The sequence below is a fragment of the Suillus plorans genome (assembly GCF_016647745.1).
Source record: "Suillus plorans strain S12 chromosome Unknown HD556scaffold_90, whole genome shotgun sequence".
Taxonomy (NCBI): Eukaryota; Fungi; Basidiomycota; class Agaricomycetes; order Boletales; family Suillaceae; genus Suillus; species Suillus plorans.
The window spans coordinates 87,021-100,589 of record NW_024537474.1 but is presented as its reverse complement, the minus strand read 5'-3'; the positions used below and the strand labels follow the sequence as shown (position 1 = coordinate 100,589).

General features: G+C 48.9%; 4 protein-coding genes across 4 annotated transcripts; 1 reads left to right on the top strand and 3 right to left on the bottom strand.

The window, feature by feature from the left end:
- Nucleotides 1-402: 402 nt before the first annotated feature.
- On the bottom strand, nt 403-1,161 carry HD556DRAFT_1434697 (pyridoxamine 5'-phosphate oxidase; the record flags this gene model as incomplete). The annotated part of the gene is made up of 2 exons (XM_041305355.1): nt 403-520; nt 575-1,161. 2 exons carry the CDS (start codon nt 1,159-1,161, stop codon nt 403-405), a joined length of 705 nt encoding a protein of 234 aa, XP_041154039.1.
- A 2,175-nt stretch (nt 1,162-3,336) lies between these two features.
- HD556DRAFT_1043786 (uncharacterized protein) lies at nt 3,337-7,406 on the top strand. Its single transcript, XM_041295974.1, has 8 exons — nt 3,337-3,513; nt 3,563-3,604; nt 3,659-3,797; nt 3,859-4,424; nt 4,482-5,437; nt 5,493-5,511; nt 5,573-5,798; nt 5,856-7,406. Exons 1-8 carry the CDS (start codon nt 3,445-3,447, stop codon nt 7,223-7,225), a joined length of 3,387 nt encoding a protein of 1,128 aa, XP_041154038.1. The 5' UTR covers nt 3,337-3,444; the 3' UTR covers nt 7,226-7,406.
- On the bottom strand, nt 7,407-9,659 carry HD556DRAFT_1043828 (uncharacterized protein). Its single transcript, XM_041295975.1, has 8 exons — nt 9,255-9,659; nt 9,183-9,204; nt 8,871-9,041; nt 8,651-8,816; nt 8,558-8,591; nt 8,250-8,508; nt 7,854-8,196; nt 7,407-7,793 (listed from the first exon to the last, which is right to left on the bottom strand). The coding sequence occupies exons 1-8, from the start codon at nt 9,569-9,571 to the stop codon at nt 7,588-7,590; spliced, it is 1,518 nt and encodes a 505-aa protein (XP_041154037.1). The 5' UTR covers nt 9,572-9,659; the 3' UTR covers nt 7,407-7,587.
- Nucleotides 9,644-13,560, bottom strand: HD556DRAFT_1414289 (uncharacterized protein). The gene is made up of 11 exons (XM_041304270.1): nt 13,426-13,560; nt 12,518-13,371; nt 11,979-12,462; nt 11,375-11,923; nt 10,822-11,316; nt 10,500-10,774; nt 10,393-10,446; nt 10,294-10,331; nt 10,119-10,242; nt 9,958-10,064; nt 9,644-9,909 (listed from the first exon to the last, which is right to left on the bottom strand). The coding sequence occupies exons 2-11, from the start codon at nt 13,123-13,125 to the stop codon at nt 9,815-9,817; spliced, it is 2,829 nt and encodes a 942-aa protein (XP_041154036.1). The 5' UTR covers nt 13,126-13,371; nt 13,426-13,560; the 3' UTR covers nt 9,644-9,814.
- Between the last annotated feature and the right edge of the window lie 9 nt (nt 13,561-13,569).

Here is a 13,569-nt window from a genome sequence, read left to right as displayed (position 1 = left end):
TATAGATCCTGCAGACAGAACAGTGTTGCAACAGTCCCACTACAGCCATAGCCTGGCCTTCCTCGAAGTTGTCAACAGTGGGCGACGTCCCGCCATATACATCTCATGAGCTTCAGAACCTCGTAATTCTGGCAGGCAGCCTCATGGTCCATCCAAGTGGAGTTGCCTCGGCGCGTTCTCCTGCGTATATTTGTACAGTCGCATTGGCGAAAAAAATTCTTGTTGCTTATTCTGGACTCAGTTAAAAGTCCCGATAGGCTTCTGTTTAAAATATCGTGTCAGAAAATAGTCTCGAACTTCATCTGGAGAGGCCGCAATGCGCAGCTCGCCGCGATATTTGGAATTCATATGTGTTAACCATGCGAGTGGTATCGGTCCACGTTACTAACCCCACGTTGGAGATTACGGGGACAATCTATCTATCGTCCACCGTGGTTGGTCATCGGGCGAACCCTCTACGCGAAGATATCGCACACGGTCATGAAGCCGTGAAGGCTTTCCAAGCCAAAATTCGACTTCGCTGTATAATTTCGACACGTAAGATTGACTTGTAGCCAATAATAAAAAATCATACCTGGGGATTATCCTCCATCCACCCCAGAAATCAGGTAATGGGACGTCGCCTTCTTTGTCAGATGCCTGCACTCCAAATCGTTCCTGGACCTCCGCCAATCGGTTGGCCAGGTAATCTTCCCCAATCACGTTGCTCTGATGACTTGCCCACGCACCCAAACGAGTGCCGACAGGACGGGATTTGAAGTACTCTTCGCTCTCCTCTTTCGACAACTTCTCAACCCTGCCAAGCACCCTCACCTGCCTAGACATCTCACGCCAAAAGAAAAGCAGGGCAGCTTGAGGGTTCTCTTCCAGTTCTCGAGACTTGCGAGAAGTATAGTTAGTATAGAAAACAAAGCCCTGCTTGTCTAGCTGCTTGAAGAGCACCATGCGCGAAGAAGGTATACCCGACGCTGTTGCTGTGGAGAGGGTCATGGCATCTGGTTCGCGGACATTGGCTTCACGGGCTTGGTTGAACCAGATATGAAATTGCTCTAGGGGAGATGTGTGGACATTTGATGGGGTGATATGATCTGGGGTATCATATTGGACATGTCCTTGGACTTGAAGGCAATCTGCTGATTCTGTAACGGAGACTGAGGACATGAATGATGGAGAGAAGCTACTGTAGATCGAAGGTGATGAAGGGAGGCAAAAAGAATACGATGATGCCACCGGGATAAATCTGCGAGGTGTTACGGAGGTGATGGTACGGGTCAAGAGCATGAATTCGACCGTTGTCAAGGATAGTGCCTATTCTGAATTCAACATGGTCGATTTGAGTAACATCTGGGATTCAAATGGCGTTTGACTTGAAAAATCAACGTCCTTTGTGGTCCACAATGCATGATGTTTCGTAGTTGTTTCGTTGACCACTTGGCAGGTCAGTTGGTGCGAGAGGACTGGGCAATTGGTATCAACTGTCGAAGTTCACCGATTCCAATTATATCCCACACAACGTGTTATTCTATCAAACTTCAGATTTGCAGATGGGCCTTACTGCTCTCCAACACCGACGACGGCCAGCTGCAGGGCAGAGCTCGAGATTCACGCGCCGACTATATGGCGACCGCGGATCATAGACTATCCAGCGTCATGCGAGAAGCTCTCTAATAGTACTACGATCATATTCTGGAGAACACCAGGCGAGCGCGAGAAGGCGTAAATGAACAAAATTTAACGTTCAACAACATCGCGAACCGATTTGAAGCGAATACCCCATGCATCATGTACGGCATATCCATCTTATCGATGAACAGGTATCTCACAATCAGTTAGAATCTTTTTCGGGTTCATAGAACACCTGCCGAGGTTGGTGGAATATCCTTGAAAGGATCCTCTCGAAATAAGTGAAGATGTCTGCGATGCTCGCAACTCACTTGGCTTCCTGTAAGATTATACTCTTACCGACCGAGTTTTCAACTCTGTGGGTGGCCAAAATTACCCGTGGCATACGTACGTTGTTGGTGTTTGAACGATTTTACGAGACGAACTTCCCTTCTGATTACGTGCGACTATGTACAAAGATAGGCTGGCACGTCAGTCACTCTCGATTAGGAGTAGCTCGACTCACGGGCTCGCTAACTTGGCGTCTGTTCAAATCAGGATGTAAGTTTGTGAATTAATTATGATGAGAACACAGATAGGCTTACCTCGGGCACAGCAACAAATTGATGAAGAAGGCGGCGAACTTGGCGCTCGCTTGGCATAGTCGTCTGACAGCACGTCGAACGATCCCCGGCAAACTAGACGTTGACAAGCACAGGAGTCACACAGGGGTTATCATCCAAGCTTGTTGCCAGCAGGATGCGACCAAAAATTTCTGGAGCTCGTTTTAACCGATTTCCCCCAATAGTAAGGGCAGGAACAGTTACCAACCTAGTATATGACCCTTCAGTTGTCACAGGTTGCTACCTCTCGTTTTTTATGGGCGCCAGCTAGCTGCTCTTAGTAGCCTCTTACTAGTCGGCCCGCGAAAGCGGAAATAATGAACCTTGATCCCCCCAACATGCGCAAGATAGGATTTCGATAACTTCATCGGGCCGTAGTGGGGGGGCTATTGCCTAATGGTACTTACCTAGCCCTGACCCTCGATCTTGTGTGTGACTGGTCCAAGAACAATTAGAATTGATTTCCCCGAGCAAGCGCTTTACTAAAGTGGTGACGAGGCACTGATCTCCGTTGACTGGCGCCTTTTGGCCGAGGGACTCCCCAGTACAAACATTTAGTAACGGTGCCCACGATGACACACTTCAACATACCACTAGATACTTATCAACCAGGTACCATGAAAGTACTAGAGCTGTCAAGTCTGATATCGCTGGTTGGACGGCCAAGGAGGTTCCAGGCCAGGAGTACCACTAAATTTGTAATCGACGAGGGAAAGGTACTGAGGGATTGAAGTGTCGTATCCAACAGAGGCCCTGGGCAGGTCCATGAAGGTGACCACTGGTTTCATGATTGATTTCGTAGCGACTATCTGTGTGCGCTGGCAGATGATGCACAGCTACTACTCATCCCGGCGTTTGGAGCTGACACAAACAAGGAATTGAGTTGATCAGAATGATAATGTCTGATGGATTGGTGAGCGATCCTCGAATGGTATAGTGCAAACGAGTCGGGTCTTCGACGTAAACGCTAGTAGTAGTTAGCCAAACTTTGGAAAGTTCTGCTTCAAAGCTTCGAGAGAAACCTGAAAATAGGACAACCACGTGCCTGAGATTGCCGGCATGTTCCGATTAGGATCTGAGATACATCCAGCGAAATGATTTCTTAGAGGTCTTCATCAACTCTTCATCTCCTGGTTTTCACTCTTCTCTTACCTCCACAACGCATTAGTCCCGTATCCATCTTGCCTAGTCGTCCACCAAACGCATTCAATTTTCAGTAATGCACTCCATATCCGACTTGACAACATTCTGTCGGAAGACGACCGGTGACGTCCCTCCGAAACTTGTGGTATGCATCCATTCCCTCTACTCGTTCACTGTTCGTCATCTTTTTATAGGGCGCGTCTACCACAGTCGTAGGATCGAAGATGTATCTCTTCGTGCGTTGCTAGTTGGTCTCTATCGTCCTTTCTCATTAATGCATCATATATTAGGGTGGGCGCCTAGTCACAGAACGCCGCATGGTCTCGGATCTATATGTGTTCGACTTGGAGACCTTCGTCTGGGAGAGAATCGCACCATCTCCAGAGGATGATATCCCGGACGCACGATATTTCCATAGCACAGAGACCTGTGAGTTTCCCCACCTGGCTAATTGTCGCCCAGCTCTTATGCAGATTGGATTTATCATAAGGGAACAATCAACTGATTGTCTTCGGTGGTATGGGCAGCACACCGAACTCTAGTAATCCAGAAGACCTTTGTGTACTCAATGACGTCCGTTTCTTCGACTTGTCAGTAATGCGCTGGCTTCCCGCAACAGCTACTAACAGCGCCTCTGCGGAGTCTGGCACGGAGACGTTGGTTCCAAAGCCCCGATATGCACATCTATCATCTGTTTCATCCGATCGTCTTTTCATCATCGGAGGCCAAGACCTATCGAATGTCTGGTTGGATGACATCTATGTGTACGATTTATTGGGTAGAGCTTGGGTTCAACGCCGAAACTTTCCCCACCATTGTGGTACCTATCGTAGTGTAGCCGTCTCCGCAAACCAACGCGTCCGAATACCGCAGGAGGAAGTCCACTCGACGGATACAACCACCATGTTAGGTCCCCCTGGGGCACGATTTCGGCCCGAAAAGTCCCCTCCTTCAGCTCAAGCATTCACCTCATCCGATTCGTTGGTCCATATGCCGTATTCAGCTCCCCCAACTGACAACTTTCCGAATGACATGTATCTGTACAGCAATTATAACGTAAGTTGTTAACCGTCGTGACCGCTTCATTTAGGCCTGATGTCATTTGTCGCAAAGTTCACAGACGTCAAGCGGGAATTCGAGGTCTTTTCTCCAATGCCAGACACAGATTTCACAATCACAGATCGTTCCACAGATATGACAGGCACGTCATTCCCTCCAGGACTCCGTTTTCCTTCAGGTGCTATTCTGGGCACGCACTTCATCATTGCTGGCACGTACCTGGCGCATACATACCAATCCTATTCTATCTGGGCGTTAGACATGTTGACCATGACTTGGTCACGTATTGACTCCGGGAGCGCCATGGCGACTGGCTCCTGGTTTCGTGCCTGTTTGTGGGCAGAGGCGAATAAATTTATGATCTTCGGAAACCGGAATGGCAACCTCATCGAAGATTACAATCGCCGGCTTCTCAGTTGGGATCACGTTGCTGTCATTGATCTGGAGTCGTTTGGAATCTATCAGCCTCCACCTCTGCAAATTGATATACCAATGCAGGAGTTCGGATTATCAGCCCTGGAAGAGGGTATTCTTGCTGATTTTGACATCATTTGTGACGACGGGCGCAAAGTCAAATGTTCGAGGAAGACTCTTGAGGAGCGTTGGCCCTGGTTCAAAGATCAAAGGAACAAGTTCTTGGCGCGGGCCCAACAGGCAATAGAGATCTTACCATCATCTTCCATGGACGTTGGGCTTCCGGACCTCCCTGGCGCACCAGGGTCCTCGGAAGCGCGTCCAGACCCACGCCTCACGCCACGCGCCTTCAACCTATCCGAACCTTATCCAATCACGCTCGCGTTATTGCAGTATTTTTATTCATTAGCGCTCATCACTCCTCTTCAACACGCACCTGCGGTGTTGAGCCAATTGCTGATCCTCTCGAGTACTTACCAAATCCACCACCTCGAATCCCTTGTAAAACATGCGATGCATCGGGCTCTTTCCAATTCAACTTCTGTAGGTGTGTATGAAGTCGCAACACTGTGTAGCTGTCGGAGCCTTCAAATTAGGTTTGTTTATCCAGAACCTCTCGACAGCATATTTTGACTTTTTTTTTCCGTTCAGGGCACTCAAGACAGTTATGGTGAATATTTCGAACACGATAGGGTCTCTTGTCATGAGCTGACATGGTTTCCAACTCCTAGTCTTACAGCCAGAAAAGGACTGGTCGTTCCCGCGCTGACAGTAAGAACGGAGGCGGTGGTCGCAACCCTGACCCCAGTGACAGCGATAACCCTGGTCGTTCGAGCGATACTGTCCCTACACCAAGTCACAGCCGTGGCGGTGGTGTCTCGGACGCAAAGTTATCTAGCTCTCTCGATCAGCAGAGCAGTACTGGCTCGACAACAAGAGGCTTCACAGCTAATTCCAGTAAGCGATGCTTTGAAGACCGTGAGTAAAAATGAAGCATTCTAATCCTGTGATTTGGGTATCATGTAGCTTTTCCCACTCGTAATGGATCATCATCATGTCAAAACTCGGCTGCCACCGCAACTGCGACAGTTTCTCAAGTAATACAGGTTTCACATAAGAACACACCTTCTGACTCTACGTTAACGCCGCGACGGAAACGATCCATGGCACGCAACAACAGAACGTTCAGTATCATTTCGGCACATACGGACTTTGAGATATGCGCCGTAGCCGACCTCCTGTCGCCTGCAATATCGCATCCACGGAGCTATGCTGAAGAGCAAGAGCGCGTTGGGGTCGCAATAGATGATGTCGATGATTTCCTTGATCCCAGCAATGGTATTCACACTGCCGGAAAGGCTCCTACCATGCCGTATCTTCTTCTAGAGCACGAAGAACCTCTTTCGCCTTCCTTCGGATCCCATTCCATGACCAGCTCAGCCACTTACTCAGAGTCAGACTTTGATATCTCAGATGATTATTCTGGCTCTCCTAATTCCTCCTACCCTGCTTTCCACCTTCCGCGCCGCTCAAGGACGCGATCACGTGCTAGCAACGGGCACGTAAGTGCCAGCGACAGCGATACACCATCCTTATCGTCTTCGACGACGTCTTTCAGCTCGAATGCATCACCTCCTACCAGCCCTGTCACTCTCCAAACTCCCGTTGATCCTCCGGCTGTTGCTAACCAACAGCTCACCATCATCGAGGAGCGAACAGCTGAAGACCAGGACATAACTGGTCTTCACTATTCTGACTCGGGCAGCGTCGTCTTTTCACCCGATTACACAACACAGTCACTACGGAAGCCATTTAACACACGAACTCCTGATACGCGACCAAAGGGTCGCGTGTTCAATGTAGAACACTTGCGACTCAATGTCAATGTTCAACCCGCAGCCACCGACCGCTTTCCATCCATATCACCTGCACTTTCTTCGACCTTTGATGTCAGCTCACCCATGAGCAGCACCTTTTCCCCGACAAGTGTCTATACATCGATGACCAGCCCTCACCCTACGAAGCCATACTCTTCGAACCGTTTCCTCTCTCCGGTCACGAGCAGTGGCAAGGCTCCGAGCGTGCTTGAAAGCGCGTGGTCAGAGTCACCAACTGCGAGCGTTGTAACATCCAAAACTGCTCGCAAGGAAGACAGCAAAGCAGAGAAGGCGCGGAGATTGGAGGAAAAGAAACGAAAGAAGGCCGAGGCTAAAGCTGAGTCCAAGGCCAGGACGGAGAGATTGGCGGAGGAGTTGAAGGAGCGCCAACGGCGCAAAGTTGCCACACTGGACAGGCAATCATTGCACTCCCATCGGTCATTTGGCCGTGTTCGACGGCATTGGGATGGTGACATTTCTATGTACGATGGTTTGGGCGCCCTTTGATTACCGTTGTTGTTTTCATTTGCTTTCCGCTATCCTTACTTGGTCCTGGATTTTATCGTATATATATATCATGTTCATTTTGCATACATTTACAACGTCGTCCTATCTGTCATTAATGTACCACGCAATGTACCGGATTAGTTCTCCAACCTATTGGAAACCCATTCCAGCGGCTTTGAGGTGAAGATAACGATAAAATGACTATTAGAATTGGAAAGAGAAAGGGAGACATGAAATCCGTGGTGCCAATGACATCTGAGCTAGCCATAATCACGGTGAAGATTTTTTCACATGCAACCTGAACTCCGTCACAGTATTAAGCTCGTTGTAGTTACTAAGGTGAAGAGGGGAAAGGGTGATCCTCATAGTCCATCAATCAGAAAGGAGTTTGTAGGGAGATCTGTCACTGTTGCATTGCCTCGACTTTCCGCCATCTCCGGCTCTAATTGCCTAGCGGCATCGGCAGTTATGGCAGCAAAGACGGGTGGGCTGCCTTGAGTACCTGTCATTGATGCATCGGTGGAAAAGACCGAATCTCCCGAAAAACGGGGGGCGATGATGTGATTATCTGGAAGCCAAAGCATTAGTACAAGGACAGAGAATAAATAGGGGTCAATCTGGAACTTACATTCCCTTGCATGCGCTGTAGCCAGCGTTGAGTGAACTTTGAACATGTTTCTCCAAACAACAATCCACTCACCGAGATCTTTCTGTCTGCTGCAGGAGGTGCCTTCCTTACAGTCAGGTCGACGCGTCACAGTTTCCTGGAGAAAACCCTTCTGCCTTTCTCGTATCCACCAGTCCTTGATACCCCAGAGCATGACTTCTGTAGCACATTGTCTACATATCCTATTTCTCGGCGCATCTGGATTCTCATCAATCCCAGCGGTGACGCTGTGGATATCCACGAACAAGTCGAGCTCTATCAGGGGGCGGAAACCATTAGGTTGGGAGAGGATGTGTGATGCAACCTACACCGCGTCAAAATTATGTAGGGTCGTGATCAAAAAGGACCATGACTAACCTCGCGATAAATATGCCGAGGTGATATTTCTTGAGCGGTCAGGTAATCAAGCATGATATCGACCTCGACGGTATTATGATCGAAGCATCCATAAACTTCAGATGATTGGATGAGATCACCCAGGTCAGACATATTGTGAGGGTGTTGAGACAGCAGAGGTGCCGCCAAGCAACGCCCTGGTACACCAACGCCGCAAAATGAGACCTGACATAGGTCACATTTTGTTGTAGAAGGAGCGCGCAAGGCGAGAAGATTTTCGCTAATAGCCAAAGTAAGAGAAAGTCGAGGGGGTAGTGGCATTCACATACCAGTTTCCGCAAAACGCATGACCAGGCGGATTACCTAGAGTATACAAACAATTAAGATAACTCTTGAGTAATGAAAGGAATAACGCAACATACCGTCATCCAAGTGCCACGCACGCTCTGGATCGACGCCGTAATCGATGACGGGTTGAGGGCACCTCCAACCGAATGCATTATCAGGCGCACAATGAGGACAAGGGCGAACATAATCCGCGTTTTGATTCAGGTTGGGTTCCGGGGACGCCTCTCGTGGCGTTGGGATCTAGAAAACACGTGCTTGAGACATGTAAATGAACTGAGTCCCTGAACTACGCACTCTCATAGAACATCCAGCCTTGTATACCTCATCCGCTTGAATTCGTTCTCGTTCAGCGCGCTCTCGTGATGGATCAGCACGCAAAAGAATATCGACGATCGATTGCAGTGGGCGTGATGGTGTAACGATAGTGGATACCCCTCGACATGCAGGACAATTCGTACCTCCATTCTAGAGTCGGCAGTCGTTAGATCAATAGCTCTGCGACAACACAAAAATGGGCAAAGAATGAGCGCGCGCAGCCAGCATGATTACCCGATGTGTCGGGTGAGCGCATGGTGTGCCACGAACGACTGTAGACCAAAAACTCACACGAATCCACAAAACGCAACAGCTTGACGGAGGTCAGCATTGGTATACGACTACATTCTGAAAGAGCCATACCTGCCGCAGAAGAAGTGCTGACAAGGGGATACGACCACTGGTCGGTACACCAGCTCAGTGCAACAACCGCATTGAAGTTCTTGAGCAAGATCCTCTGCTAGGGCCTCATAATATGGTTTAGCGACAGACTTCTCAATATCTGGCTCATTTCCCAAATCCTCCTTGAACCGCTTCTTGCTCGTCTCGTCCTCAAGTCCTTCGAATGAGGAAGGGGGCCCACGTTTCAGGGCTGAGCTAGAAGTGCCTCCACTGCGGGACATTGACAGCCCCATCATGGAGACGGATGTATCTGAATGCGAGGGTTGCAGTTCTTCCATTGTCCTTGAGAGTTTGAAGAAAGATGTGAATGTTGTGAAGAGCTTCTAAGGTCTTTAGTACTTAAAGTCACTGACAAACAATCACTTTCTATTTTGGGCCTCATTCACTACATGTAGCGTCACTCAGTGCTTTTGGTGGCAAACAAAAGGCATATTAGACTCGATACATAACGTGATAGAATAGTAGTGCGAGACTAAAGAAACAAATATATTAGGGAATAAAAATCATTGGTGATTGATACCCTACCATGCCGAACTTGGCAGGAGGTGTGGTCGTCCAATACTCCTGCATGCACGCGCCAGCTGTTCGCGAAGCTTAAAGACCCTGCGTCGTATATCTGAAGAGCAACGATGAGAATAAGAGGCTCGGGCAAGTCAAACCATACCTTCGCAAGGCCAGAGGGCAGTTAGGTAGTCTATAGGCTTGAAGAATGCTATGCAAACGTCAAGAGCAAGGGTCAGTGTATTGTCGCAATCCCACAGAGCGAGTGCCCTGAAGCAATACCCCGTCGATAAGTCATACATAAGAGTAAAATGAAATGCTTACCGGCTGATCTGACTCATGAACCAGAAAATGAAGAATGGCCTGTGTATGAGGGAGTGAGCAGCATGGCCAGTCACCGCGTTCATTCCAAGTACAACGCGTTGGGCAATATTAGCCTGATGAGATACTATTCGCAGGTCATCAATAGAGGAACAACGCGATTAATTTAGCAACTGACGCCATTCCCTGGCCCTGTGGAATAGTCCGTTAGCATCGCTATATAAAACAGAACAAATCAGTGATCGATAACCACACTTGGTTGCATTTCAAGACTTACGCAGTAGCGACAGGGATAAACCGATTGAATTCATGAGATACCGTCATACGAACGCTGCCACAATCAGCCATTGCACAGAAGATCAAAGTAGTTCGTCCCTAGCTTACTTGAATAAAAACTCCCGACCTTGGAACAAGAAAGTCCTCTCCAAGTCACAGGTATGCGCGTCAAATGCTTGCTCTAACGCATCTGCCTCTAGCCACGCATCTACTGCAAAACGAGCCATTTCAGCATCGTTTGCACCCGAGGTGCGTCTGATTTGCAGGCAGCTATGCCAGAGAAGCATCGTTCGGTGAATTAATGCCCACACAGTGTCTTTCCCTGAATGATGGGATGTCATGCTTGATAGTCCTAGTGCCTCTCCAGGAAAGAGCAGCGCAAACTACATAGAATGTGAGTACCTGATTCACAAGGATCGCTGAGACTCACATTCGCGGGTTCCCTAAGGAAAAGTTCCGGAGGAATACGTTTCTCAGCAGTAGCGTATGAAGTGTGGCCGGCGATTAAGGCGAGGGCGCTCCAACATAATCGGCGGCACCCCTCTTTGCGGACCTCAGCTTCTGACCAGTTATTATCCCACGCAGGAGTGGTAACCCAAAGTGGGGTGTGCTCATAGGCAGCTGGCCAATGCTGGCCAAGCGTCATGGAAGAGCAGGAGCAACCTTTCAAAGGATATTGTGACTGAGTGACACTAGGAGTGGCGAGTAAGTGGTCGGTCGGGTATACAGCCTGCCGAGGGGGGTTCCACGTATGGGGTGCAATCGTAGGCACAGATCGAGGCGAGAACTTGGCAGAATGTGGATTGTCGACATCAAGAAAAGTCAGCCCTAGGCCGTGTATGATCATGTCAAGCATGAGTACAGCTGATGAGGACCGCTCCCTGGTGTATTGAGGATGGGGACAAATCTCGAAGAACGCCAGAAGCTAAGAGGTGATCGTGACACATGAACACTTATACAACGTTGCAGATGTATGAACTGACCCAGGCAGCTTGAGCGAGCGAATCATCTATCCAACGAGCATTAAGGCTTGCCTCGAGATGACCTTGCGCAATATCTCGTAACCTAACAGCTCGGTCTCTCCCTTCCCTCCCGTTGCCCACTTCTGAACTCTGAAACAATGCAGCAATAGCAAGAGCAGCCGGAAGCAGCGCGGGGTGCATCTGCTCCCTCTTTACGGGATTAAAGTACCTCCCAAGGAACTGAGGAACATTGATAAAATTAAACCAATAGTTAGATCCGCGGAGTAGAAATTGAATGTCTGCAGTGATCGACTCCGTAGCATGGCAACGTTGCGTCGCAGTTAGGGAAGGAAGGTATGATGAGCAAGTGTAAATGGCAAGAAGTGAATCCCACCATGTTTTACGGGTGAAATCAAGAGAGGGTTCGGGTGTGATGTTTGATGATTCGTCTGAAGTCTCACTGGTTTCATTGTCCAGTGAAGCAATGGATGCCCGAGGTGGGCTATGGCCATATGACTCAAATAACCGAAAATCCAACTGAGTTGTAAAACCGAAATCATTGTTTGTGTCCTTGATTCATAGGTAATATGAGCGGACTTCGTCCAACAAGTAATTAAGTCGGTACCTCAGTGCTCGTCATAGTACGATATAGAACCTCATTATCTGAAGGTGCGACCAATGTAACTGCATCAGTGAGGATATTCAGCGGTAAGGGCTGAAACGAGTTCGACCCTACTGAACCCTCTACCGGAAAAGGAGACATGGCGGTTAATTGTGGGTCGATGACGGGTGGGGGGATATTAGGAAATGAGATGAGGGATTCGGGCTGAGGTTGATCGCTCTCCAAGTCGGTATTAGCCGTTTGATCTGAAATGGTATTGGTCGCAGACACTTCACGCCTTTTTCTGCGCCGCCGACGGGATGCAGCAACGTCGCTCTCGCTTCCAACATGAGCATCCCGAGCCATTCGCTGACGGGCGCCAGGAGTCTTGTCAGGACCCCGACGTTTTGGCACTGCATCGTATGTACATTCATCTCCAATCTTGGAACGTCGACTGCAATTGTGGCATTGGGGTTTCGCCCCGTCACAACGTATCTTGCGTGTCCGACTGCAGTTGTGATGGGTCAACGGTCAACTCAGTGAGGCTCAAAAAATGGACAAACCATTGAAGGCAAGCAACATAAACTCGAGCACGGGGTTTTCCCTGCGTGGTAAGTGGTTGATCTGGAGCGAGCTCAATTCGCGGCTTTTCGCGACGAGTTCTGCGAGCATCAGCAGTATCATCCACTTCTTCGTCTGGTTGCTCAGGCGATCGCGAGGATCGAGATTCAGCATTCGACAGAGTAGGAGGGTCGTGAATCAAAGCGGAGCTGAGTTGGGATACAAAGTCTACCGTAGCGACTGGAGGGCGTGACATCATGCTAGAGCGATAATAAGAATCGGTCTCGGAGGCTAGCCGTGGATCTCGGGTTACATAGTCAAGCATGCCAGAGTTCGATCCATATTGAGAGCGGCTAGATGAATCCAACTCAGATACATAGGTGTGGGAATGACCATATGATCCTGGAGCAGGAGAAGGGAAATTTGGATTCATGTTAGCTCTGGAGTCTGGTGAATGTCTGGAAGGGGGGATGCCGGGAAGAGACATGCTGGTGATTGAGGGGAGTGATTCCGGGTTTAATGCATCTTTCAACTGATATGGCTGTGAATTGGAAGGATCCGAAAGCAGTGTATTCCGAGTCTCGGAAGTGGTCTGCTGCGTGTGATACATGGTTCACGGAGTGGCACTCGCAAAGACGAACGAACGCCTTGTCGCGATGATGAGTGGAAGGAAGAAAGATGCGGAGGTGTTCCTAATTCCTTCAAAGGGGAATAACCTCCACCTGTTGATATGTGTTTTGTTGGGTGGGAATGGCGCTGAACATGGGTTGTCAGATCGGCTCGGAGGTCTGTTTCGCGCGACCGCCGTGACGACCCAAAAAGCAGCGCAATGAAACAACAATCAGAGAGGTAAATTCTACAAGATCGAGGTCAATAAAATCATCAACCACAGAAGAACGGAATAGTATACGGGTGCTATCACTTAAAGCTTGCAAGCGTCGGCATTCACTGTTGTTGAAGCACCTTCTGCTCTTCTTCCCACCTTAGTAATGTGGACTTCTTGGCGTTACGTAAGTAAAACCATGGCGGCCATTCAACGTTAACGTTTGACCTT